We start from the raw sequence: 25,723 nt of genomic DNA, 5'->3' as shown, positions 1-25,723 counted from the left end.
CACATTTCATAATTTAAAAGGTTAAAAAAGAAGAAGAAGAAGAAGAAAGCACCAAGAGAAGTAAACAATGAAAAGCCTGTAAAATTCTCCAGTTTGGAAGGGTGTATTAGTCACCTATTGGTGCTGTAACAAATTACTACAAATTTAATGGCTTAAAACGATACAATTTATTACTTTACAGTTCTAAAGGTCAGAAATTCTAAAATCAAGGTGTTCACAGGGTGTTGTCAGTTTTATCAGTTAACAAGGTGTTGACAGTGTTCTCAGACCCTTGGTGTTCTTGGGAGTTCTTGGTGCTTCCTTGTCTTTTTTAGCATCTAGAGGCCACCTGCATTCTTTGGCTCATAGTCCCTCCCCTTATCTTCAAGGCCAGCAGCACACTATCTCCAAATCTCTCTCACTGGGACCTTTAATTCCATCATCACATCTTTTTCTGACTTTTTTTTTTTTTAAAGATTTTATTTATTTGACAGAGAGAGATCACAAGTAGGCAGAGAGGCAAGAAGAGAGAGAGAGAGAGAGAGAGAGGAGGAGGAAGCAGGCTCCCCGCCGAGCAGAGAGCCCGATGTGGGGCTCGATCCCAGAACCCTGAGATCATGACCTGAGTGGAAGGCAGAGGCTTAACCCACTGAGCCACCCAGGCGCCCCTCTTTTTCTGACTCTTGACATTCCTGCCTTCTTATAAGGACCCTTGTGATTACATTAATCACATGTGAGCAATCTAGGATCATTTTCCCATCTCAAGATTCTTACTTAACTTAATCACATCTGCAAAGGCACCTCTGCCTTGTAAGGTAACATTCAACAGGTTTCAGGAATTAAGATGTGAACCATTTTCAATGGGCCATTATTCTGTCTACTGCAAAGTGTGAGGGCATAGGGTAGATGCAGAACACCACTTGGAAGCTTTTTTACAGCTCCAAACCAGTAACACTCACAATCAGCATTTCAGGGGTAAACTACCATACTAAATGGGAAGTGGCCAGGGGTGCCTACGTGGCAGATCTGGTTAAGTGTCCAACTCTTGGTTTCAGCTCAGGTCATGATCTCAGGGTTCTAAGATCTCAGGGTTCTAAGCTGTTTCGGATTCTGAGCTCAGTGCAGAGTCTGCTGGGGATTCTCTCTCCCTCTTCCTTGGGCCCTCCTCTTGCTATCTCTTTCTCCCAAAATAAATAAATAAATCTTTAAATAATAGAGTGGCCAGGGAGTAGAATTTCCTCTTGACATGACCACAGCTCCAGTGAGGAGGTCGGAAATTACCATATCATTTATGTGAAACAGAGATCAGACACAGGAAACTAGCTCTGGTGTAGTAGCTCCACTATATACAGAGTAGCAAATATAGAAAATAAATTCATTTAGTAAGATTGGATACCACCTGGCCTCCTCCCCACTCCCTTAGGGTTATGACTTGGTAATACTTACAAAACCTATAATAACCAGCTATAGACTTGACAAGATTTTAAATAGTATTTGTAGACAAAGGAGAAATCCCATGAGAATCTACATAACCTATTTTGAAGCAGATTATCAGACCTGAGGACACCTTTCTTTGTTCAAAGAAATATAACTGGCCAGAATCAGATTATAGAAATCCAAGTTGGGGCTTATGAAAAGGGTCTGCAACATTAAAAGTGGAGAACATAGCACACAAAAAGATAGAGAAACAAAGCATATTTGCAGGGAGTATGGGGAATGTTAAATGAAGAAGATATTCTTAAAACTGAATTTTTAAAATCATAGACTCTGTGAAGTATGATAAAAGAAAAATGACAAAACAAAGATAGATTAAACAGACTTGGATAAAAGGTGGGCAAAAATATAAAGATTCCAGGATAAAACAGGGAAGTAATATGAGTTAACATATAATACATTAGCAGACTTAAAAACTGAATTAGAGGGGCACCTGGGTGGCTCAGTCATTGAGCGTCTGCCTTCAGCTCGGGTCATGATCCCAGGGTCTTGGGATCGAGCCCCACATCGGGCTCCCTGCTCGGCAGGAAGCCTGCTTCTCCCTCTTCACTCCCCCTTCTTGTGTTCCCTCTCTGTCTCTCTCTCTGTCAAATAAATAAATAAAATCTTAAAAAAAAAAAAAAACTGAATTAGAAGGAATAAAAAGTAGAATCAGCATTTTAAAAATCTCAATCAATTCCAGAGAATATAAACTTGCAAAGCTCTCCGACAATGCAGAGGCAAAGCAAAAAGAGATGAAAATGACAGAAAGAGATGTAGAAGACAGTGAAGAAAAGAATAGAGTAAATAGAACATTAGCAATCAAGGACACGAAAACTTTTCTGGTCCAAAGATAGAAGTGGTTCTGCTTATTAAAAAGCTCATTAGGTGTCCATAAAAAATTAAAGTACAAAGCCCAACATCTAAATAAATCCTTGTACAATCTGAAATTCAAGATTATAAAAGGCTGTAAGTTACCCCCTTTGGACCAAAGAAAGAGTCTGACTTCAAAGGAAGGAAAGTCAGACTTTCCTCCAATTTTTCCTAACCATTAATGCAATGGGATAATACCTATAGTTTTAAGGGGGAAAAAAAGTTGACTTAAGCCAAGCTGCCATTCATGTGCAAGGGCAAAATAAAAACTATTTCAAAATGTAAGTGCATTTGAAATGCAATGAACACCACACTATCATTTTGATCATTTAGGTATATACATGTATAAATATGTTTTAGTCAGTATATAAGCAGTCTAAAAAGGTAAATATGAAATTGTTAGCAGCAGTTACTCCTGGCAGGTGGTTTTTGACTGTATATATTTTTGTGAATTATTTGATTCTTCTGCATAAGTATGTATATTACTACTGAATAGCAGATGAGTCAAGGACATAATAAAAATGGGAAACCCGGGATGCCTGGGTGGCTTAGACGGTTAAGCATCTGCCTTTGGTTCAGGCCATGGTTTCAGAGTGTCCTGGGATGAGTCCTGCATTGGGCTCCTTGCTCAGCAGGGAGCCTGCTTCTCTCTTGGCCTGTGGCTCCCCAGCTTGGGCACTCTCTCTCTCTCTGACAAATAAAAATCTTTAAAAAAAAGGGGGGGGGGGGAGCCAGAGAGTAAAAGACCTGATGGTGAGCACTGAAAACACTTAATACAAAATTAATTCTAAATAACTACTGTAAATTCAGAAACAACATGGAATTGTGTGAAAAAGAAAATACAGGGCGCCTGGGTGGCTCAGTGGGTTGAGGCCTCTCCCTTCGGCTCAGGTCATGATCTCAGGGTCCTGGGATCGAGGCCCGCATCGGGCTCTCTGCTCAGAGGGGAGCCTGCTTCCTCCTCTCTCTCTCTCTGCCTGCCTCTCTGCCAACTTGTGATCTCTGTCTGTCAAATAAATAAATAAAAATCTTAAAAAAAAAAAAAAAGAAAATACATATTTGTAAGCAGCCTTAATTTCCATATCTTAAATACATGAGTCAATAGCTGTGGCTTTTTTTCTATTCTTGATGTTGATACTTTGAGAATAGAGGATCAAGTATGTTTTTAAATAAATTAGTCACTGGTAGCACTTGAATATTTTCTAGACCACCAAACAACAAAGGCAATATATTGCCCAAAACTACACACACACGTATGTATGCATGTGTACAAGTATATATATATATGTATATATAATACATATAAGGTATCTTGGGGCACCTGGGTGGCTCAGTGGGTTAAAGCCTCTGCCTTCAGCTCAGGTCATGAACCCAGGGTCCTGAGATCCAGTCCCACAGCAGGCTCTCTGCTCAGCAGGGAGCCTGCTTCCCTTCCTTTCTCTCTGCCTGCCTCTCTGCCTACTTGTGATCTCTGTCTGTCAAATAAATTTAAAAAACTTAAAAAAATATGTATAGTATATATAAGTATATAAAAGACATAAAACAAGAACAAAGCATATACTGGACAGTCTAATTTTATGAAAAGAAAAGAATAAGTATACACATTTAAGCATGGGGAAGACTGGGAGGACTTAAACTATGCTATTAACACTGATTAATTTTAGGTGGTAGTTTGCAGGTGATTTTTATTTTTTGTGCTTTTCCCTATTTTCCATTTAAACATTTTGGGGTAATTATGTATACAACAAACAACACTCCAAAAATGTCATTTAACAAATAAATAAGCAGACAAGCCAGGAGTTCCAAAACTTGGACAATTTAAGCCCCATCTTTAACCTCAACAACATATTTAAGTATGACAAAGTTTCCTAGGATCCTACATCCAGAAAGAAAGCAAAAATGACTGTAAGAATGAATGGGATGTGATATGAGACTCAAAACACTAACTTATAATGTGACTTATAATAATTTATTTCCCCAATCAACCCAAAGAATGGCCGCAGCATTAGCTTACTGAAAAGTTCTTCACTTAGTTCTTGCTCAGACAATATGGGGAGGAAGACAAATAAAACTACTATGGGGATGATAGAATAAGCACTGCTTACACCTCTGCATGCATAAATGCATCAGTACCTTTAAATAACTAGAGCTTCAGGAAAGTTCTTTAGATAAAGGAAAGACTATATATCCTATAGAAACACTGTAGATCCTTGGTTAGTATCACCAGTTACATACATAGATTTTGAAGATGACAATTAAGCTTTTTTTTTTTTTTTTTTTTTTTTACACTGACTAAGGCACACCATGAACTGAACATCTTTCTCCTAAAACAGTTTCCTTTTCATCATTTCTCCTATCTGCATATAGGGCTGTTGGGGTTTCAATGAGAAAGCATGTAAAGAGTTTGGCGCAGTGCCTGGAAGGCGATTAGTGCCTGCAAGAGCTTAACTTCATTATTATTACAGTTCGATTACTTTTTTAATCACTTATGCACATAATGTAGCAGAAAAGACACAGAATTTTATTTGTTTTGCCTCCTTTCAGGATGGCTATATATTATTGTTTTTAACCACAAGTTATTATAGAAAATTTCATACATACACAAAAGTAGAACACTATAATGAAATCAATCCACCCATTATTCAGATGTAATAATGATCAATATTTGGTCTTTTCATTCATGCTTCTATCCATAAATTATTTTGAACCAAATCCTAGACACCAAATCATTAGAACATGAGGATTAAAAAAAAATTTTTTTTTTTAATTTTTCTTAAGTAAACCTATGCCAAACACTGGGCTCGAACTTATGAACTCGAGATCAACAGTTTCTCACTTGGGGCGCCTGGGCAGCTCAGTTGGTTAAGCGTCCAACTCTTGGTTTTTGGCTCAGGTCATGATCTCAGGGTCATGAGTTCGCTCCCTGTGCTGATCCCTGCGTCAGTCTCCAAGTTCAGTGGGGAGTCTGCTTGAGATTCTCTCTCTCTCCCTTTCCCTCTGCCACTCCCCGCTTCCCTCTCTGGAAGGAAGGAAAGAATGAATCCATGCTATACAGATGGAGCCATCCAGGAGTCCCAGAACATGAAGTTTTAAAGTACTACAGAAAAGGAAGGGTTCTAAACCTACACTTCCTTACTAACTACATGACGTTGGGTAGGTAAATTACTTATCCCTTCTGAATTTAGATGTCCAGCAGCCACACAATGAACCTAAGGTCACTTTCTTTGCCCTGGCTGGCTCTGTTTCAACATCTGTGATGTTTGTTTCAGAATGTAACTGGTTCCACTCTGCTTTTACCCTCATCTGATTTTTCTTCTGGATGATTCCAATAGCTACCTGTTTTCTTACCTCTTGCTCATCCCACACCCAGGTTTGTTTGTTTGTTTTTTTAACCTTTTTTTTTTTAAGCTAAATACTAGTCCTGCAAGATGTTAAATAAAAAAAGATCACTGGTAAATCAAGTTTGGGAAAGACTGCAAAGTCTATTCTCACAGTACACTATGTTAAAGCTCCAGTAAGTCTTAAAGTATTGGGTTCTGTTTAATGTTGTTAATTTTTTTAAATTATTGTTTTTAGAGAGAGATAAAGAAAGAGAGAGAGAGAGAGACAGCATAAGTGGGGGTAGGGGCAGCAGGAGAGGGGAAGAGTGAGAAGCAGACTCCCCACTGAGCAGGGAGCTCGATGACTTGGGACTCAATCTCACAATCCTGAGATCATGACCTGAGCCGAAATCAAGAGTTGGATGCCTAGCTGACTGTGGCCACTCCAGGCATCCCTGCTTAACATTACTTTACCATAACTTGTATGATCATGAAAGTCTTTTACTTTCATCTAACAATTAAGAACCTATAAAACTAGAGTTCCACAGAACATGCTTAGAAAATACAATGATACACTAATGCCAAATCAGTGCTTCTTAAGCAATGCCTTCTTTGGAATATTACCAGCTCAACAGAATTTCAAGAGTTCCTCCTTAATTACAGGTTCAAATTAACTTGTGTTGCTTCTCATGTTTGTACATGCCACCAACTGCTTCCCAAACTAGGATGTTTGCTTTACAAGTCTAGATCTCTCTTGTTCTGTGTGTAAGACAGTATAATACAGACATGCTCAGTAAATACCTGTTGAATGGGCATCAAGGTGGGACCAAACATGGGACCAATCTGGACAGCACTGAAATTGCACATGTTGCTGCTACTGACAAGTCCTTGACATATTTTACATTTCTTGGTACTGAACACTAAAAGCTGGAGAAAATACTGATCTCTTTCAGATTTCTAAAAGGCTGAGGTTCCTAAAGATTCCCTCCATAGCTGACCTAAAGATTCTAGGTCAGCTATGCAGATGACGCATACAAGTTTATCAACATTTTTTCACTCTTCTCTTGAACTTCAGTCACCTCTTTGAAAAACCACCACCACCATCACAACAGAACAAACAACACAAAGGTACTAATACCTACTTGGCAGACTTATCAGGAGACTTAGAAGTACCTAATCCTGGGACCAATACATGCTAGATATAGAGATGTTATTTTCCTCTGCAATGGAGAATAAAGTAGAATTAAAAAAAAAAAAAAAGGAAAGAAACATGTTATACAGAGTAGCTAGGGAAGACTGTTCTAACAAGGTGACATTTAGAAGGGAGTGAGAGAGCCACATAGCTCTCTGGGGACACAGTGTTCTAGGTTAAGAGGAAAGCAAGTGCAAAGATCCTTAGACATGAGTGCTTGGCTTGTGTGAAGAATAGCAAGGACACCAATGTGACTAGAGCATATCGAGTAGGAGGTGAGCAGTAGGAGCTGACATCAGAGTTAAGGGCGGGTAGAGGTGGTGTCATATCACTGAGAGCATTGCAGGATGTTGTTAAAACTCTGGCTTTTAGGGTGCCTGGGTTCAGTTCATTGAGCAACTGCCTTTGGCTCAGGTCATGATCCTGGAGTCCCAGGATCGAGTCCCGCAACAGGCTCCCTATTCAACAGGGAGTCTGCTTCTTCCTCTGACTCTCCCCCTTCTCATGCCTTCTCTCTCTCTCAAGTAAATAAAAATCCTTTAAAAAAAGAAAAACAAAACAAAACACCACCACCACCAAAACTCTGGCTTTTGCTCTAAGTGAGAAAAGCAGCTATCAGAAAGTTGGGAACAAAAAGTGACATGATCTTATTGATGTTTTAAAAAGATCACTCTGGGGCGCCTGGGTGGCTCAGTGGGTTAAAGCCTCTGCCTTCGGCTCAGGTCATGATCACAGGGTCCTCGGATCGTGCCCCACATCAGGCTCTCTGCTCAGCAGGGAGCCTGCTTCCTCCTCTCTCTGCCTGCTTCTCTGCCTACTTGTGATCTCTGTCTGTCAAATGAATAAATAAAATCTTTTTTTAAAATTTAAAAATAAATAAATAAATAAAAAGATCATTCCACTTGTGCTGAAAACAGACTGGGGAGTAGGAGGAAGGAGGAACTAGAGAAACCAGTCAGAAGGCATTGCAAAGAGCTGATCTAGGGTGGGGTGGTAAGAAAGATTTGTATCTGCATTTATTTTGAAGGTAAAGAAGACATGAACAGCTGATAAATTAGATATGGAGGTGTGAGAAAAAGAGAGTAGCCAAGAATAACCCCAAGAATTTTGATATAAGCTACCCAAAGTCAAAGTTGTTATTTACCAAGATGGGGAGAAGACAGACAGACCAGATTTATGGGAGAGTATGGATCTGGAGACATTATGTTTGACATACCTATTTCACAGTCCTTGAGGTGGAGACCTACCTTAGTCTCAAGCTGCCACGAGGTGCAACTGCCCTGGGGCAGCCTGTGAACCACTGCTATAGGCTGAGGGCATGGGCTGCTGGCTCTGTGTTCTTCTCTGGCCACATCATACACTCGTCATATGCTGCATTGTACCATATGCTGTTTCACATACACATATCATACTGACACTACCACTGGGAGGGTTGATGAGGAGTTAGGGGTCAGCAAGTCTGAAGCTGGTTAGGCCTCCTTCCTTGTTCTGCACCAAAAGGCAGCTAAGCCAATAGCTGATTCCCAGAAGTACCCTCCAGAGTCAAACTCACCTTGTGATCACAAAAGAAGAGTACTAAGATCTCCTGGCCCAAGCCATGCTTACCCAGTTTCTCTTCTAACTGACCTTCTCCCACAACATATAAACACGGTGTTAGTTATCCTCAGCCTCACATACTACAATTCCCCATTATTATCCCCTTCTGACACTAGAAGAGCAGGATTTCACTCCCAACTTTTCACTGGAAAAGCATAAAATGAGTATTCCTCTTAGGAGAGAGAGAGTCTGACATTCCCAAGATATTAGTCATTAAACACATCCAAAGAGGAAGAGGTTTTTTATATGTCAATAGGTTTAACCAAGGGGAATATATGCAAAAATTATGCTATAAGGATCATGTCACTGTTTACAGCAGTACAAACATTAAGAACAGTCCCTTGGCTCAATAAAGCAAAGACTAGTTAAAGAAACCTTGGCATACAGAAGAATACAAAGTAATAATCAAAAATGATTCCATAGAGGGCACTCAGTTGGTTAAGCAGCCGACTCGATTGTAGTTCAGGTCAAGACCTTGGGGTCCCAAGATTGAGCTCCATGTTGGGCTCCACGCTTGGCACAGAGTCTCCTTGAGATTCTATCTTCCTCTCCCTCTGTCCCACCCACTTGTTCTCCTCTATCTCTCCCTCTAAAATAAATAAACAAATAATATCTTTTTAAAAAATGATTCCATATAAGAATACACTAAAAAAAGATTTGGTGAAAAAAATCAGATTATAGTCTGTATAACAATTCTTAGTTTTATATTTAAAAAAGTGTCATTGGGGAGGGTATGTGCTATGGTGAGTGCTGTGAAGTGTGTAAACCTAGCAATTCACAGGCCTGTACCCCTGGGGATAAAAACACATTATATGTTTATTAAATAAATAAATAAGCAAAGATAACTATATAAATAAAAAAGTGTGTATGCTAGTAGTTAAATATGATTATGATTAGCAAAAATAACAGAGATGTTACCACTAGGTAACATGTGGATAAATTTTTCTTTCTTTTTTTTTACTTGTCTATAATGAACATATAACTCTTTCCTACAAAGAACACGTTTAAACATTTTAAATCTTCAATATAGCAATATTTTTTAATCAATATAATCTCTTTCATATTTGCAGTTTATGGCTGGGATTTAGTTTTTACTATTTGGTATTTTTTTAAAAAACATCTATCTGGGGTGCCTGGATGGCGCAGTCAGTTAGAAAACTGGCTCTTGATTTTGGTTCTGGTCATGCTCTCAGAGTCCTGGGATCAAGCCCTGTATTGGGCTCTGTGCTCAGTGGGAGTCTACTTGAGAATTCTCTCTCCCTCTCCATATCTGCCCCTTCCCCATCGCTAGCACATGCTCTCTCTCTCTCTACCTAAAACATATAAATAAATCTTAAAAAAAAAGAAAAAAAAAGCCATGCACTTATGTCTCTCTATATATACTTCATGTAGGCCAAAAGGCTTCCACCCAAGAAGCCATTTGTGGCCTCTTTCCCAAAGGCCTCCCCAGGGGATATGATGTTAACAACTCAGCAAAGAGGTTAGACACAGGGTTCCCCAGTTCAGCATAGGAGACTTTGTTCCCGGGGTGTGTGGGTGCCCCTTCCCCACCCAAGCAATTGCTACATGGGAATGTGAAGCAGAGCAGCCTGTCCTACCCTCCACACCTGGCCAAAGACCCAACTGTTAAGCGGAGACTAAGAGTTCCAGAGTCCCCACTGGGGCAACAGGCAATGAGCTTTGTTTTCTATAAACAGACCAGAAAAAAGTTCAGGTTAAAACACAGTCCTTAGAGGAAGAAAAATAGAAACCAGGCAGCGGGGAATGCTTCATATTCCTAAAAGCTTTTTTTGTAAGTTAACACATGGTGTCTGCTTCTCTCTAGTCACCTATTTATCACTCCCCTCCTTAGAGAAGGGAAAAAGCCCTGGCTGTTTTCCTAGCGAAAAGTTTTGTGGCTGGGGGAAGGAGGAGAGGGGGGAGGAAGGAGGGTGCTTTAAGCATGATGCAAACCATTTGGAGCTGAGTGAGAGCACTGCCAACACAAGCTGCACTATTTAAACAAGTGAGGAAATGATCGTATATACAACATGCCAGCGAGCACACACACACACACACCAAAGGAAGTTAAGAGGGCTTTTTTTTTTCAGGACACAGAGCTGGATGTCAGCGGCTAAAAGGTCGATATTTTCCCTTAACACCCTTCTCAATGACTTAATCATGTTCCGTTTGCACAGAAAACTTCCCAAGAATAAAAAAGTCTGGAGAATTAAGAGGAGGGGTGAATGGGGAGGGATGTTTGGCCTGGGGCTGACCTTATCCGAGGTTTTCTCCACGTAGCAGGGGTCCTGAGGGGCAGCTAGCAAGGGGACAAAGCCGGAGAGAAGCCGATCCTCTTCCAGGATAAGAAGGGTGAGGTCATCATCTGGGTCCTTGTACAGTGGCACCTCAGACTGATTCACCGCAGTCAATATGTTACAGAAATCAGCCAGCATCGACCACACATCCATAGCAACCCTGTGAGAAATAAGGGCAGAAAGAACAGCTCTAAAGAGGGACCAGTTAAAGTATTTTAAGCACTTGTGTGAAGGGAGGTACTGGTGGCAAATGTTGCTTATGACTGAGAACTTCCAGAAACTCTTACCCAAAAAGCTAGGGTACAAAACTACATCCATGGCAGCAATTTGGTGGGCGAGTGTCCATCTAGGCAAAGTTAAAATTGATTAGGGGGAGTTTTAAAAATCCTAACCAGAGAGGAAAAGGAATTTAGAGAATCAGTTGCCTAATGCAGGTCCTGTCACCTTTCCAGACAGTGTGCCTGAGACACTTACTCAAACATTCTAGACACCCAGTGCCTGAGGCAGCTCCCAGAATTCCCCCACTCCTGTCCAGCCAAGTATATGCCACAAGATAGCAACAGAGCGCCAATCTCCCCTCCTCCCATGCTGCCAGAGGGGCCAGTCACACCATGAAGAGAGTCACATGGGTTTCCCCCCACCTTATGATGCTTTAGAAATCTTCTCCTACATATAAGCAGAAAAACAAACAAATACAAATAGGTGAATGGGATTAAGAGTACATCTGTTCTGATGAGTACCAAGTAAGGTACAGAATTGTTGAAGCACTATACTGTACACCTGAAACTAATATAATACTGTATGTTAATTGTACTGGAATTAAACATCCCCTCCTACCCCACCCACCCAAAAAACCTCATTCTTGGCCTGCTAAGATCATCCCAGGACACTAAAGCTTCCCATGCATCTCAGCAGATGAACCAGTCCCAGTGCTGTTTTGACCAGCCCACTCCCTCTCCTTTCTCTCATTTGTAGAAGGTTAGATACAGGGTGACCAACCACTCTGCCTTGCCTGGGACTATCCCAGTTTTTGTACCTATTGATGCTAAGTTGTACTACAAAAGGAATGAGTTACACAGGAGAATTACAAAAAAAAAAAAAAAAAAGCTTTACAATTAGGGTCAAGAGGTGGAGTGGCAAGAGGCAAAGAGAGCTACGAATGAGTTACATCCTGGAATCTTCCCAGAGGAGTTACTGCGCATGAGCCAAATCTGCTAGGGAGGGGTTTCAGCCTTAAGCAATTTGTTTCTCCCGCAGTCTAGGAGCCTTTGGGAGATGGCAAAAAAAAAAAAAAAGGGGCATTCAAGGGACATGCCACTGAAGGTGATGCTAGGAGAGAAAGTGGAGTCGGGGTGTGGGGACTCCCTGACTGACTCCAGGTGGAAGGAGCCTGCACTGGTTTATTTACTGTAATCACTACACTAGGAAAAGGCAATGAAATGAAACATCTTGTTTTCAAGAGTGTCCTGGGAACCAGGCGGAACACAGCCCCATTAATCACACAACAGCACATAATCAACACACGTGTACTGCAGAAGTAACTTGCTTCACAGGCCTTGCCCAGGAAAAAGAACATGTTTGGGAAGAATCACCGGAGGGACAAGAGTTTTCTAAAGCCTTCTCTCTGCACAGACACCAACAACCAGACTCATTCACAAAGCTCCATCTTTTGGCTCAGCTGAGTTTGGCTGTCAGAAATGTTTAAATATGGAAAAAAATAAACAGTTGCAACACGTTTCTGTGCAGAGATCTGCCTGAGCCTCTTTGTGATGTAATGGGAAACGCGGCATTCAGGCTACCAGCTGTAGAATAAACAGAACTTCGAGGGTTAAAAGGAACTGAACTTTCCACGACCCCATCTGCAGAGAAGAAAATAATAAGAGGAATGATGCACTGCCCCACAGCTCTGATAGTTTATCCTCCGGTCCCGGCTGCAGAGACAAGCACCGGATGTGATAGGGCTGCTCAGGGCCGCCTCCGAGGTTAGCGCTGCCCATGGGAGACGCACAGGGAGGCTCTTCCAGCTCCCCACTTCCTCCCCCAGTGCCCTGCTGGCCACTTGAGCCCACTGCCTGAGTCCAATCCCACAGTGCTGGTGAGCTCTGGCCAACAGACACTGCTCGGCTGCAGAGCAGCAATTTGGAAAATAAACAGGAAAGACGACAGTGAGAAGGAAGAAGGTGAAAAGTCTCCCAGCTGAATTCTTGGCTTAGGGGCCTTGGTTGGTGTTGTGCAGGTCAAGGACCTGATCGCTTCAGGACGTAGTGTGGGGTAGGGAGGTGTGGGCAGCAGCATCCCCAGTCAGGGAGAGGCAGCAGAAAATTACCCACGGCTGCCACAGTGGGAGGCCCCACATGCCTCTCTCATCCTCCCACCCCTACCATCTTGGATCCAAGACGAAGAAATATGTGGTACCATGTGGTTCTCATTACCATGCTCCCCTGTCCCCTAAGGCTCAGATAAACCAAAACTGACTCCTCCCAGAGACTGCTGGCCACCACTAGGGACCCCTGCCACAGCTGCCTTTTGCCCATTACCACCCACCTTGGGCCAAAATCTTAAGACTCACTGCAAAAATGAAGTGGATGAGAGCTCCTACCCCAGGGTTGGTTTGTAAGATAGCAGCTAGTGCCAAAAGACATAGGAAGTGTCCCGAGTTCCCAAATAAAGAATATAAAGGGGCCTGAGGGCCATGCTAACCAGAACCAAGGGAATACACAAAATGCTTCAGTGAAAGGTCACTTCTACCCTGATCCATTCAGTCTAGTCTTGTGATTGAACTCTGATTCCAAGTAGCTGCTTTCTTCTGGTGTCTTAGTGCGACTGCCCAAGATCACTTCATCAATTACCTCCTCTCCTAGTGAGCACCATGGACACAAACACACTAATTAGGAACCCATGCACCATACGGTGACTCTCCACAGAGGGAAGGGAAGAGGAGTGTCAGGAAACTAGTACTAAAAGGAAGAGGTACTTAAACTAGGTGAGGGGTGCCTGGGTGGCTCAGTTGGTTAAGTATCTGACTCTTGGATTTTGGCTCAGGTCATGATCTCAGGGTCATGAGATCAAGCCCCACATCAGCTCTGCACTCAGCAGGCAGTCTGCTGGAGATTCTCTCCCTTTGTCCCCCGCCACCCTCACATGTACTCATGCTCTTTCAAATAAATACATTTACTTAAAACACACACACACACACACACCCCAAAAAACCAAAAAACCTAGGTGAGATGCCTGACCTCAAAAGCTAAGGATGAGGTAATTCCTGGTACCTGGGCATCATCACCTCAGCTTACCCCCAACCAGGCCTCTGGGCTGAGGTCAGTTCTGTGGGTGAACACAGGGTTTCCTATCTGCATGGAAGGGGAAAAGCTTAGCTTTTTCCTGCTCTAGCTCCTTATCCCAGGTAGGAGTGCCTCCCAAACTTCCACCCTCAGCAGCCCTTGGGTTCTGAGGGTTCGAAGTTATCCTGGGCCAAGGAGCCCAAAATCAAATTCTGGCGGCTATGAGTTTTTTTCCAATCTTCTAGAAACATTTGAAAAACCAAAAGGTTTTTCAGACAATCTCAAACAACCTTTGGTTCTAAACAGTGCTATGAGCCTGGGCGAGTGCCTTTGGCTTATTCTGGTCCAAAGTCATATTTTGGGGAAGATCCCAGAACCCACAAAATCCCACTACAGTTAGGATGCATTCTTTACCAAGCAGACACAAAGCAGCCAGAGAATATGAAACTGTGTCCAGCGAGTCCGTTTACGGCTCTCAGAATGGTGGCAAGGGAACCTCTCAAACGGCTGTAATGTGATTAGTAAGCAAGGATCAGCAGTTGTTGGGTGACCCAGTGGCCCAACCCCACAGAAACACCACACACCAGGAAAGCAGACCCCTGGCTGGAGTCTGAACACCAGATCCTAGCTTGGGACAGACCAGCAGTGGCTACTTAGAGGTATGTACTCAGGACCGAGGCTTACTCACTTCCCTACAGACATACATTCACTCACTCCACCAGGAAAGGAAAAAAATAAGAGTTAATTTACTTTTTATTGCCTCAGAATTCCAAGGTTTAATGTAGCTGTCAGTTTGAGTGCAGTGCAGCTGCTGGCCGATACAATGCAGCCCAGGCCAACCCAGGTGACTGGGGAAACACATTTCACAGAAATGAACCAACATACACTCTTGGCTGGTTGTTTGGGGGATATTGACTTGGGGAATCAGATTAACTCTTCAGGCTGGGGTTATTTCTGCATACACCCCTGGAAAAGCAGCTTCAGTCCAAAGAACTGCGAAGCCCTAGTGTCAGGTAGACTAACAGGCTTCTGTGTTCCTGCACTCTGGAGTTTTCTCACACAAGGTGTTATCCCACAAAATGCTCCAAAAGGTTAAGTAAGGTGTGAGACAGGTGAGGCCAAGTTATACCACAACAGATCTCCTTTCTAGAACTCAGAAAGAAAGGCAGATCTGCCAGCTTTATAGGGAAGAGGTCAGGTAGGATCTTTTCTAAAGGCTCCATCAGGGGTAAGGCCCAGGGACATAGAGAGTCCAGAGAGTGGAGTGCTAAGGTACAGCCAGGTCTCAGGCCATCCTTCTGGCAAGTCTAAGGAGGACTGAGCCCTCACACACCCCTTCATATTTTTACTGGGGGAACAGGCTGACTGGTGATTAATATCAAGTACAATGACCCCATGTTACAAGCCTGCAGGGGCCTGTGGAGGTGGCCATTTCCTGTGTAATACCAGCTTGTTTAAACACTAACATTCAAACTCCACAGCTGCAGAACAAACCCGGAAAGAGGTGAGTGAGAAGAAGCCCTGCATTGTGTTTCAGAGCTATGGAAGATCAGAGTTGTAGTACAGATGGGAAACAAGTTGGGTCTTTCGGTTCCTGGAATAAGGAGTTCTGGAAATATAGCCAAGGTGGCATAGAAACTAGACATGAGGAAGCTGGAAAAGAGAAAGCCCGTGGACTGTACGCACAAAGGGGAAAGAGAGAAGGCCACAACAAGAGAAATGCTCTTAAGATATGCAGTATGCTCTTTTAAAAACTTGTCGGGGGCGCCTGGGTGGCTCAGAGGGTTAAGCCGCTGCCTTCGGCTCAGGTCATGATCTCAGGGTCCTGGGATCGAGTCCCGCATCGAGCTCTCTGCTCAGCAGGGAGCCTGCTTCCTCCTCTCTCTCTCTCTGCCTGCCTCTCTGCCTACTTGTAATCTCTCTCTGTCAAATAAATAAATAAAATCTTTAAAAAAAAAAACAACAAAAAAACTTGTCTGCCTAAGGACCATTATACCCCAGCCCACAACTCCCAACATGGGGTTCCATGGCCAACATAAGACCATTGCAGCCCTGAGGACTTCACACTCAACTGCAGGTGGTGAGTGGCTAACAGGTAGAAAGGATCTGAATGAACCCCTTAGGAAGCCCCTTTGTTAAGCTGAGATGTCATGCCAACTCTGTTTTCAGTGGGCTGAGGATTTGGTCTGGTGACAATGCCAAGTACCTCAACGGGCTCTGGAACGGGGTAGAGATGAGGGTGGTAGGAATCTCTGCAGCTCTCTCAGAGACTGAGGAACTCTAGTGTATTTTCCAGATGCTGCCATGATATAAAGAGAAGACACGGGTGTCAGAGATCACTGTTTTAGGAGTTAAGACATGGGCAGCAAGATATCATCCTCCAAGAATAACAGCTGTTTATTAAATGAATATAAGAACCTAAGAGCTGGTAAAAGATAATCCCTTCTGCCTTTCTGATTTATACAAACAAGTCAACTGGGGCCCTTGGGAAAGTGTCCAACTTAAATTAATTCTGCCCAATAGGGCAAATCGAATTATGAAGCCCCATCACCCTGCACTACTCCAGGAACATAAACTTCTGCATGTTCTAAGCAGCGCAGCTGGAACCCTTTGGCCAACGAGAGGTCACGGTAACCTCATTCCAGGATGTCTCAAGTACCTCTACTGTGCCTCCCTCAGCCTCCATCTAGGTCAGTGCCTTACATGACTGCAGTTTTCCCAAGCTACGCTCAACATGTATGGCCTCTGTTGCATCACTATGGTGTGTTAAACCCATCAACACTGTGTGTTTGGGAAAGAGCAGCCCCCAGGGGACCTCAACATCTCCACGGCATGAGTGGAGCCCTCGGCGGCCTCCCTGGTGCGGATTCTCACGGTTCCTGCCTCTCTAAATTTTTAGCTGTAACCACTCCAACACGTCTTCTTAGTTTAGCACACACTGGACCCAAATAACCTCAGCCCAGAGTTGGAAAGTACGCTCCCTGGGGTCAGCTGCTGTACCCTGTTGGGGTCAGACTGGAGCCCTAGGCCAACACCCCTTCCTCTCACAAGCCCTGTGAGAGGAGTTGGGAGGGGACAGAGGCTCCTGCCGTGGGAGAGATCACGTGTGCCTCACACTCAGCACTTGGAGGAAGAGGAACCCCCTGGTGCCAGGCTGTAGTGCTGACGCCCCAACCCGGAGCCAGGGAGACTGGGTGGGGAGCCAGGGTAGCAAAGGGGCTTCCCACAGTCACCACCACTTCCTTCAGGGAAGTGCTGATGGACTATTACTTAGTGACCTCCTAAAATGCCCTTTTGGGAAGATGTATTAAGCGTCCTTGAAGGGGTGCCGATTAGACTTGGGATTAGTTCTTATTTTCAGAGCTGCCCCGTGAGGGTGAGTGAACTAGCTGTTTTTTAACTCAAGAATTTCTATCTCGTCTACAGGGTCAACACATGTAGGCTCCCTGAGGAAATCAGCTTACTGCATACTCCCTACATATCCCTAAGTCTCCCTATGTGACAGCACTCAGAGAGCTCCCTATAAGCCTTTTCAAGCATGCTCTGTAGACTATACAAGACAAGCCATGGAAAAGTAGCAAGTCCAGGAATTTCTGGAGTTTTTTTCTTCTTCTTCTTCTTCTTCTTCTTTTTTTTAACAGTACTCCAGTCCAACAGTGTGATAAATGCATCCGAGCTACAATTAGGAAGATATATAGCATCAGAATGCGAAGGTCTGGGCAGCCTGGTGAAACGCGGGCTCTCCAGAGCCCCGGCTATGTTTCCCATTATGTAACCCTGGTCATGGGCAGACAGCCAGACTCCAAATGAAAAAGAGACTCTGGCTTGGCACTGGTTCTATTTTCCTATCCTCATTCGGGGTCAGCGCAGTGTCATACAGCTGCAGAGAAAGCTCTGGGGATTAAACCTGGGAAAGCCTCCAAGACCAGGACCTGGGTTCAAGTACCAGCTGAAAGCAATAAACCAACTGCCACAGCTGGGCTAGGTTTGGATGTTCTCAAAGTCCCCTGACTCTTTCACTTACTGAGAACTAGAGATCAAGATGAGGGAAGATTTGGCTTCAGCAGAGACTATGAAATGAGGTAGGCTGTCCCACTGCCCTAGCCTGCCAAAGGTCCTAGGATGTGAGGGGTCATTATGCTTAGGCTCGTGAAAGACTGTTGCTCTGCTCCTCTCCATCACCTGACATTCACAGCTTACTTCATGCTCACATGGTTAAGTGGGGAGCAGCTACCTCTCCCTCCTAACAAGAGACCTAGTGTAGAAACCGTGTTCCCCACTCCTCCTCCCCCAAACCCCACAAGTAGATGGTCCCTCCAAACACTGTGGTCTGTTTGAAACAAACCAAAGCACTCCACACTGTCTTTCACAGCAGCCCAAGGCAACTTTCCACACCCTGCTGTAATCCCCTGTACCAAAATCTCCGGGGATATATAGCCATCCTATTACAAGTACAAATGGGAAAGTCCATCTACTTACTTGCTGACTCCAACACACATACCTATGAGTGTCCCTGTGTAGAAGGCACAAGAGGCCCTGAAATCCTGCCCTTATCACTGTGCGGTGTTGGTGATGTCCTGTCGTCATCGTCCTATGTGTGCCACACATGCCTAAGTGGCTACTGCCTAGGAAATGTATATTGGACTGGAAAGAAGAGAAATATGGGCAAAAAAGGAGAGAACCAAGGAGACTAATGCTGAGCTCTGGAATTCCCCTAAGAAAGCTTTAAAATGATTCTCTAACTGTTCAGAGAAAGAAGGTAATGAAATAAAAGGGAGGGAATGAAGGGGGGTAGATGAATAAGGGTCCAAGTGTGTCAGGGAAACAATTTGGGAATGAGGGTTTCTGGAGGAGAAGCAAACTGAAAGGTAAGCTATCTGATCACCTTACGTTAGGATCAATGATGGATCTGTCTTTGCAGAGAAAAAATGCTAGCAAAAACCAGTGAAAACCTCCAAAGGAGAGATATTAAGTAGAAGCCATTTCCTTCCTATTCTCTTGAGAGCATTCCTAAACCCTCCAAAATGGAGATCAGCCCAAGGACCTTGGGAGTGTCACAAGGATTACTATTCTGACATCCACAGAACTATCTGGAGTGTGTTATTCCCAGTGCCCTTAAAAGAAAAGGCTCCAGAGTATGAAAGATCAATGAGCAAAAGAGGCCACTTTGGAATCCACAGAACCACCATACCCTGCCAATCTCTCAACCATAGTTATTTACTCAGTGAGTGTTAGGCAGCTATATGAGAAAGTGGAAGTGAGGGAGGTAAATTCTCATTCCACTTCCAGCACTTGGATCTGACATCTGTGAGGTGGGACTACCCTTAGTGGTGGTCAGGCCAAGTTTGCTCTGTCCAACAGAGGCCCCAGCCCTCAAACCACGATGTCTTGTGGTCAGTCCCCAGGACAGCAAAGTTCCTCCTTTATGCTTAAACCTGCATTCCAGAAATGACCAGTTGCTGATCCCGACTGCACAGAAAGCGCAAAAGGAGACTCCATTCTCTATCACGCTGGCTGCTCTAGCCTAGACTGGATTCATCAGTGGTGCCCACAGCTATACAGGAACTTGTTTACTAGGCAATCAGATTCGATATACTGCAAAGAGTCTGAAAAGAAAAAGCAAATTTGTTCAAGTGTTCCAACCCCCTCTGCCTGTCTGTAGCCTTGGAGGGAAAACCTAGCTGGGGACGGCTGTAGCTTGGACCACGTGCCCAGCTGCAGATTGAGCCCTTGCCCAAAGATGGGCAGCAGCTTGCATATGCCGGCAACGGGCCATTTGCTACAGCATCCAAAGAGAAAACAGACTCAGCACCTCAAGCAAATGAGGCCCAGCACTTCCTGTGTGAGCTTTCCATTTCCTCAGCCAAACAAAAGCCAAAGGGAGTGGGAGAGGGAGGAGGGATAAAGGGAGACGGGTCACAGAAGAGAGTTAACAGGACTGATGGCCGGGATATGGATAAACAGGGGTTGGGTGGACCATATCTAAGGGACCTGTGGTTGCGAGGTGAGGTGACCCAGGGAAAGCCCAAACTCCAAGGACAGATGGTCTGCCTCCCCACCCCTTGAGAGGAAGGGAGGAACACTCTGTGACCCCTGTGCAGGCTCAGAAGCAGTGGCTTCGGATACTTGGAGAGCTGAGACCTTCCTTGTCAGTTTCTTTCCAAAACTGCAAATTGCCTAGTCGGCATTATAGATTAACAGCCTGAAATGTTTGAGGCTATACATGTTAACTCTTTAGAGAACACTGCCGGGAAACAGCCACCCCAGCTAGCAGATGAGACCATTCCTTTGAGTGACCCCAGCCGCCTAGCAGACGGCTCAACCCTGGCTCCTAAGGCTTCAGCCTGGGGCGCATTTGGGAACCTAGGAGGGTTCATAGGAGGGTGCTGTGAACATTAGCCACACAGTTACCGAGCTAGGGCTGGGAGGGAAGGGGGAGAGAAAGCACTGGACAGTCCAGGGGAGCTTCTTGGCATGAGGAACAGGGAAGAAGTTTGAGGAAGAAAAGGGTAGAAAGTAGCACACAGTCCACACAGAAAGGTCAAGAAACTACTAGATGGAAATATCTCCTGCAGCCTTCCCTCTGTAGGTCACCCATAAGTGGAGAGACTCACATGGGCAGCGCCCAGCCCAGAGAAGTACCATCGCGCAGCAGCCTAGGTCTCCACACTCTGTCCTCCAGTATATTCCCCTCCCAGAGCAGAGCAATGAAGAATGATGATGAAATGCTGGGCATAGATACTCACGCGCTCTCTTTCTCTTTCTCTCTCTCTCTCTCTCTCTCTCTCTCTCTCACACACACACACACACACACACACACACACACCCAGCACAGAGCCTAAAGGAACAGAGCGGGGTGGGGGGGGTGCGCAGAGGAAAGTGGGGGCGGGGCGGGGGAAGAGAAAGGAAAAGGAGAAAGAGACAGACAGAGCCAGGAAGAAAGAGAAGATGGAGGGAGGAAGAGAGATAGACCATCAACAGAGTTGACCAGAGATGGGCAGCACCAACGTGCACACACATCAAGAAACAATTGTGCAAATACGAACACACAGTAACACTAACACAAGAAAAGAATGGGACACATAGAGACCAGGAGTCAGCCAACTTTCTGCAAAGGGCTAGACGGTAAACGTGTTAAGCTTTGCAGACCATAATGTCTCTATTTTAACTACTCAGCTCCACTGCTGCAGTGCAAAAGCAGCCACAGACAAAGTGTAAACAAATAAGCATGGCTGTGCTCCAATACTCCAATATGACTTCATGGACGCTGAAATTTGACTTTCCTAATAATTTTCACAAGTCATGAAATATTATTCTTTGGATTTTTTTTGAGCTGTTTAAAAATGTAAACCATTCTTAGCTCCTGGGCCACAGTTTGCTGACTCCTAATACAGACAGGCACACACGAGAGGCAGATAAATAGAGGCAGGCAGGCAGGTACACGCCAAGACAGGCAGAGACAGACAGGCTACAGGTGACTCCAGCAGGGAGACCCAGACGAGGCAGGCAAAAGCACGTAGATTCAGGGAGACCCACATTCACAAAAATTCCCCTTCCAACACACAGATGTTGACTGACACACAGAGACACAGTCACAGACAAACAGGGACATGGACACAGGCAGTCTTAGACACAGATACTCAGGAACATATACAACACACACTCCCATACATGGAGACATGGACAGGACCAAAGTACACATGGACTAACATGCACCCTGAATCAGAGAGAGACATAAACAGACACACTGGAACAGACTCTTCATGAAGACACATAAATCCCTCAAAGAGACCCCTACACCCAAGGCTAGAAAGAGACACAGACACAGCACAGAGAAATATGTGGACACATATACATGGACAGACATGTACAGGTACACCAAAAGACCCTTACATACATACAGACCTTCATACTCAGACACAGATAGACACCCAGACATACACAGACAACCAGAGACAAAGAGGCACACACAGAGATAGAACCCACACACAGATAACGGATATAAGGAACAGCTATGCATATTGGGTGCTTGGGTGGCTCAGGCAGTTGAGCGTCTGACTCCTTGTTTTGACTCAGGATCCTAGGATTGAGCTCCAAGTTGGGTTCCCCACTCAGAAGGGAATCTGCTTGTCTCCTCCCTTTCTGCCCGCCCCCCCATTCACACTCTCTCTGTCAAATAAATAAATCTAAAAAAAAAGAAAGAAAGAAAGAAAGAAAGAAAGAAAGAAAGAAAGAAAGAAAGAAATAGCCACACACGGTTACACAACTATATAAATATAAAATGCCACTGAATCGTATACCTAAAAATGGTTAAGATGACAAATTTTGTTACATATATATTTTACCACAGTTTACTAAAAAAAGAAAAAGGTCACACAAACATACAAACAGATCTACATAAACACACCCAGGCAGACACACATACTCCCCAGACCAACACACTCCACACCTCAAATGCTGTGACAGATAGCACATGGACACACAGCGACAGGGAGATGGGAAACGAAATAAATGGAAGATAGAGGTGTGCACATTCACACCATTACAACGCATGAGAGGAAGGCCCAAGCAGGGTGTGGAAGGCAGCACAAGAAGCAGCAGGACACAGCCTGAAGGACGTGTGGAGAGAAACTAAAAGGGAGAGTAAAAGACAAGGCCTTGCCTTTACACGGGACACATGCCCACACTCGACACACACCCATAGAGGCAGCTGCAGAGACTGTAGACATGAACAGCATGAAGTGAGAGCAAGAGTAAGGACAAAGATCAAAACAAAGCATGCTAGAGAGAGAGAGAAGGACAGACTGAGAAGAGGAGGAACAGACAGGACAACAGGGAAAAACAGCCTAAAGTATCAGGGGACAAGGAAGGTGTTCAAGGAAGTGAAAAAGCAAAGTTCAAGTGAGGAAGGAAGAGAGGAATAAGCAGGCGGTAGGTGGAAAAAAATAGAGGACCAGGAGGGTAGCCGTGGGAGCACACGTGGGCCAAGGCCAGCAGGGCCAAAGGAATGAGCAGGCTGACTCACTGTGAGGGAAGGTCCAGGGACGTGGGTGGAGGATTCCAGGTGTCTGGGTAGCCGAGCATCCAGTCCGACCAGACTTTCACACTGGGGAGCAGTTCCTTCAGGTCCGGGACAAAGGAAGACACCTTGATGTCATCTTGGTCATCCTCATCCTCAGGAGAGGACAACTGAGCTGCAGAGGCAAAGGGTGAGAACTGGGCCTAGGTCTGCTGTGGCCCACGAGGGAGGCCTGGGGCGCTGGGACGGCAGCAAGCTCTTAGGGAAGGGAGACCAAGTCCACAGGAAAGCTGGGCCCAGAAGCGGAGGACAAGTGCCAGCATCACCTAAGAGGATTCTGAAAAGCAGGACAAAGAGAGAACCAGTGCACTGAGTCTGCCCCTGCAGACAGCTGTTTCTGCTCCACCTGTGGCCTGCTGAAGTCGCCACTCCGGCCTCTAGCCCCCCCATTTAGCTTTCCCTTCAGCACAGCACTGAGATGGCACCAGAGTTCCTGCCAAAACTGCATACCCTGAGTCTGATCATGAGAAAATATCAGAGAAACCCAGACTGGGGGATATTTGACAAAATAAGTGGCCTGTACGCTTCAAAAATGTCAATGTCATGAAAGACACAGAAAGACTTCAGAAAACCATTCAATGCCAGACTGCAGGAAACTAAAGGGACACGGCATCTAAATTGCAATGTGTAAACCTGGGGTGGGTCCTGGACCAGAAAATGACTTTTTTCAGGACAACTGGTACAAACTCAATAAAGTCTGCAGATTTAACAATAGTATTGTATCAGTGTCGGCTTCCTGATTTTGATAACTACACTGTCATGTAAAGGAACATCCTTGTTATTCGGAAATGCTCAGTCAACCATATGGGGGTAAAGGGCTACCACAGCTACAACTTAACAATCAAATAGTTCAGAACAAAAGCATCTGTGTGTATATATAAAAAGAGAGAGAACTTAAAGCAACTATGGTAAAATGTTAACAAATGGGGACTCTGGGTAAAGGGTATGTAAGAGTTCTTTGTATAATTCTTGCAACTTTTCTATAAATTTGAAATTGCTTCAAAATAAAAAAAGTTACCTCGACCCTCCCTCCCAAAAAAGGCAGCTCCAGAGTCTGGAGGCATTCACAAAATTGAAGTGGCAGGGGGACAGGAGCGGGGCCTCAATACTCACCAATACTGATCCAGGAGCTGAGAGAAAGGGGCAATCTTCAGCCCTACCTTACATGGCTCAGCAGGCAGTCCTAGATTTCTAAGGGCAACCTTCATGCATATGGGGACACTGATCAACTCAAGGGTTAAAAACAGCTTGTGCTCTGGTTCAGTGAGTCGTCCAAGGTGGCTGGTCCACAGTGGGTACAACACCCACCAGTACCAGACAAAGAGGGACACAGAGATAGAGCAGGGAAACCAAAAGATCAGTTATGAACAAAAATGGAAATTGTCTTTGCTGGTAACTAATGTTACAGGAACCCGCAGCAGCTCGTAGGTACAGTGAAAAATCTTAACTACTAGAGAACAGGGGGAGGGGATAGTTCCCCCAAGGACAGAGGGCTACAGAGGTAAAGGGAAAGCAAAAGGAGTTGGGGCTAGTTAGGTAGGCAGAAGGAAGAGGGGTTACTTGAGCAAGAGTATCAAGTAGAGGGAGGAGATGCTGAGAAGGCAGGGTGGCATCCTGAGCTGGTCTGAACAGGGCCCAGGCAGGAGGAAGGCCATCAGTCAGGGGGTCCCTCCTCTGCTTACCTTTGGCAGACTCCTTGAGCAAGCAGGTGCAGCGCCGCACCAGGAGAGAAAACATGGCCAAGCCCAACGCTGCAGCTTGCTCCTGGATCACAGAGCGACACTCCTCCGAGAAGCAGTCTGAGGAGAGACAAAAGAAACTTCATCAGTGCCCTGGGGGGTTAAGGGCTACTCTTCTCCAGGTTACCAGGTGCACTTCCTTGGTCTTGTCACTGAGCTCCCTTTCCTCTAAGACTGGTGGTAGTAGTATTTCCTCTTTCTTTCTTTTTTTTTTTTTTAAGGTTTTATTTATTTATTTGACAGAGAGAAAGATCACAAGTAGGCAGAGAGAAGGGCAGAGAGAGGGGGGGAAGCAGGCTCCCTGCTGAGCAGAGAGCCTGATATGGGGCTCAATCCCAGGACCCTGGGATCATGACCCGAGCTGAAAGCAGAGGCTTAACCCACTGAGCCACTCAGGCGCCCCAGTATTTCTTCTTTCAAAGCGTCGCCATAGGCTAAGTAAAATAGTGCACATGAAACATTTACCACAATGGCTGGTCTATGGGTAAGCACTTGATAACATTATGACAGGAATCCCCTATGTAAATTCGGCATTGCTTCCCCAGGACCAGGTACCTCAAGGTGGACAGTTTGGGCCAGAGCTACAGACTCTCTGTATTTAGTTGGCTACTAATAATGCGAAGCTATAGTAACAAGTCATATTTAATTCACTCAGTTCCTCTCACATAGCACTAGGAGTACAAATATCAATTAAGATCACAAAAAATACAAATTTATCTTCTTAAATCACTAACCTTTGGTTCCATCCTTACCTTCCATCACTCCTCCACTTACAAACAACCTGTTTTCGCTGAAAGAGTTAATTTTACATGGGAAAATGGGCATATGATAAGCACTTAACCAGTGGTACTTTTTATTTCACAAATTCTTTCCCCCAGGGCTGAAAAAGAAATC

At 44.6% G+C, this 25,723-nt stretch overlaps 1 protein-coding gene across 3 annotated transcripts in view; it reads right to left on the bottom strand.

The window, feature by feature from the left end:
* Nucleotides 1-25,723, bottom strand: part of SMG6 (SMG6 nonsense mediated mRNA decay factor) — a 247,643-nt gene that overhangs the window by 113,768 nt on the left and 108,152 nt on the right. For all 3 annotated transcript variants that reach the window (XM_082707015.1, XM_082707017.1, XM_082707016.1), the window contains exons 11-13: nucleotides 24,773-24,889; nucleotides 23,037-23,205; nucleotides 10,689-10,890 (exon numbers count right to left, since the gene is read on the bottom strand). In XM_082707015.1, the coding sequence (XP_082563141.1) occupies nucleotides 10,689-10,890; nucleotides 23,037-23,205; nucleotides 24,773-24,889 (488 nt within the window). The remainder of the gene's footprint in view (nucleotides 1-10,688; nucleotides 10,891-23,036; nucleotides 23,206-24,772; nucleotides 24,890-25,723) is intronic.

This window comes from Mustela nivalis (genome assembly GCF_964662115.1).
Source record: "Mustela nivalis genome assembly, chromosome: 17".
Classification (NCBI taxonomy): Eukaryota; Metazoa; Chordata; class Mammalia; order Carnivora; family Mustelidae; genus Mustela; species Mustela nivalis.
Note: the sequence above shows the minus strand (reverse complement) of the source record. Positions and strands in the feature narration are given on the sequence as shown.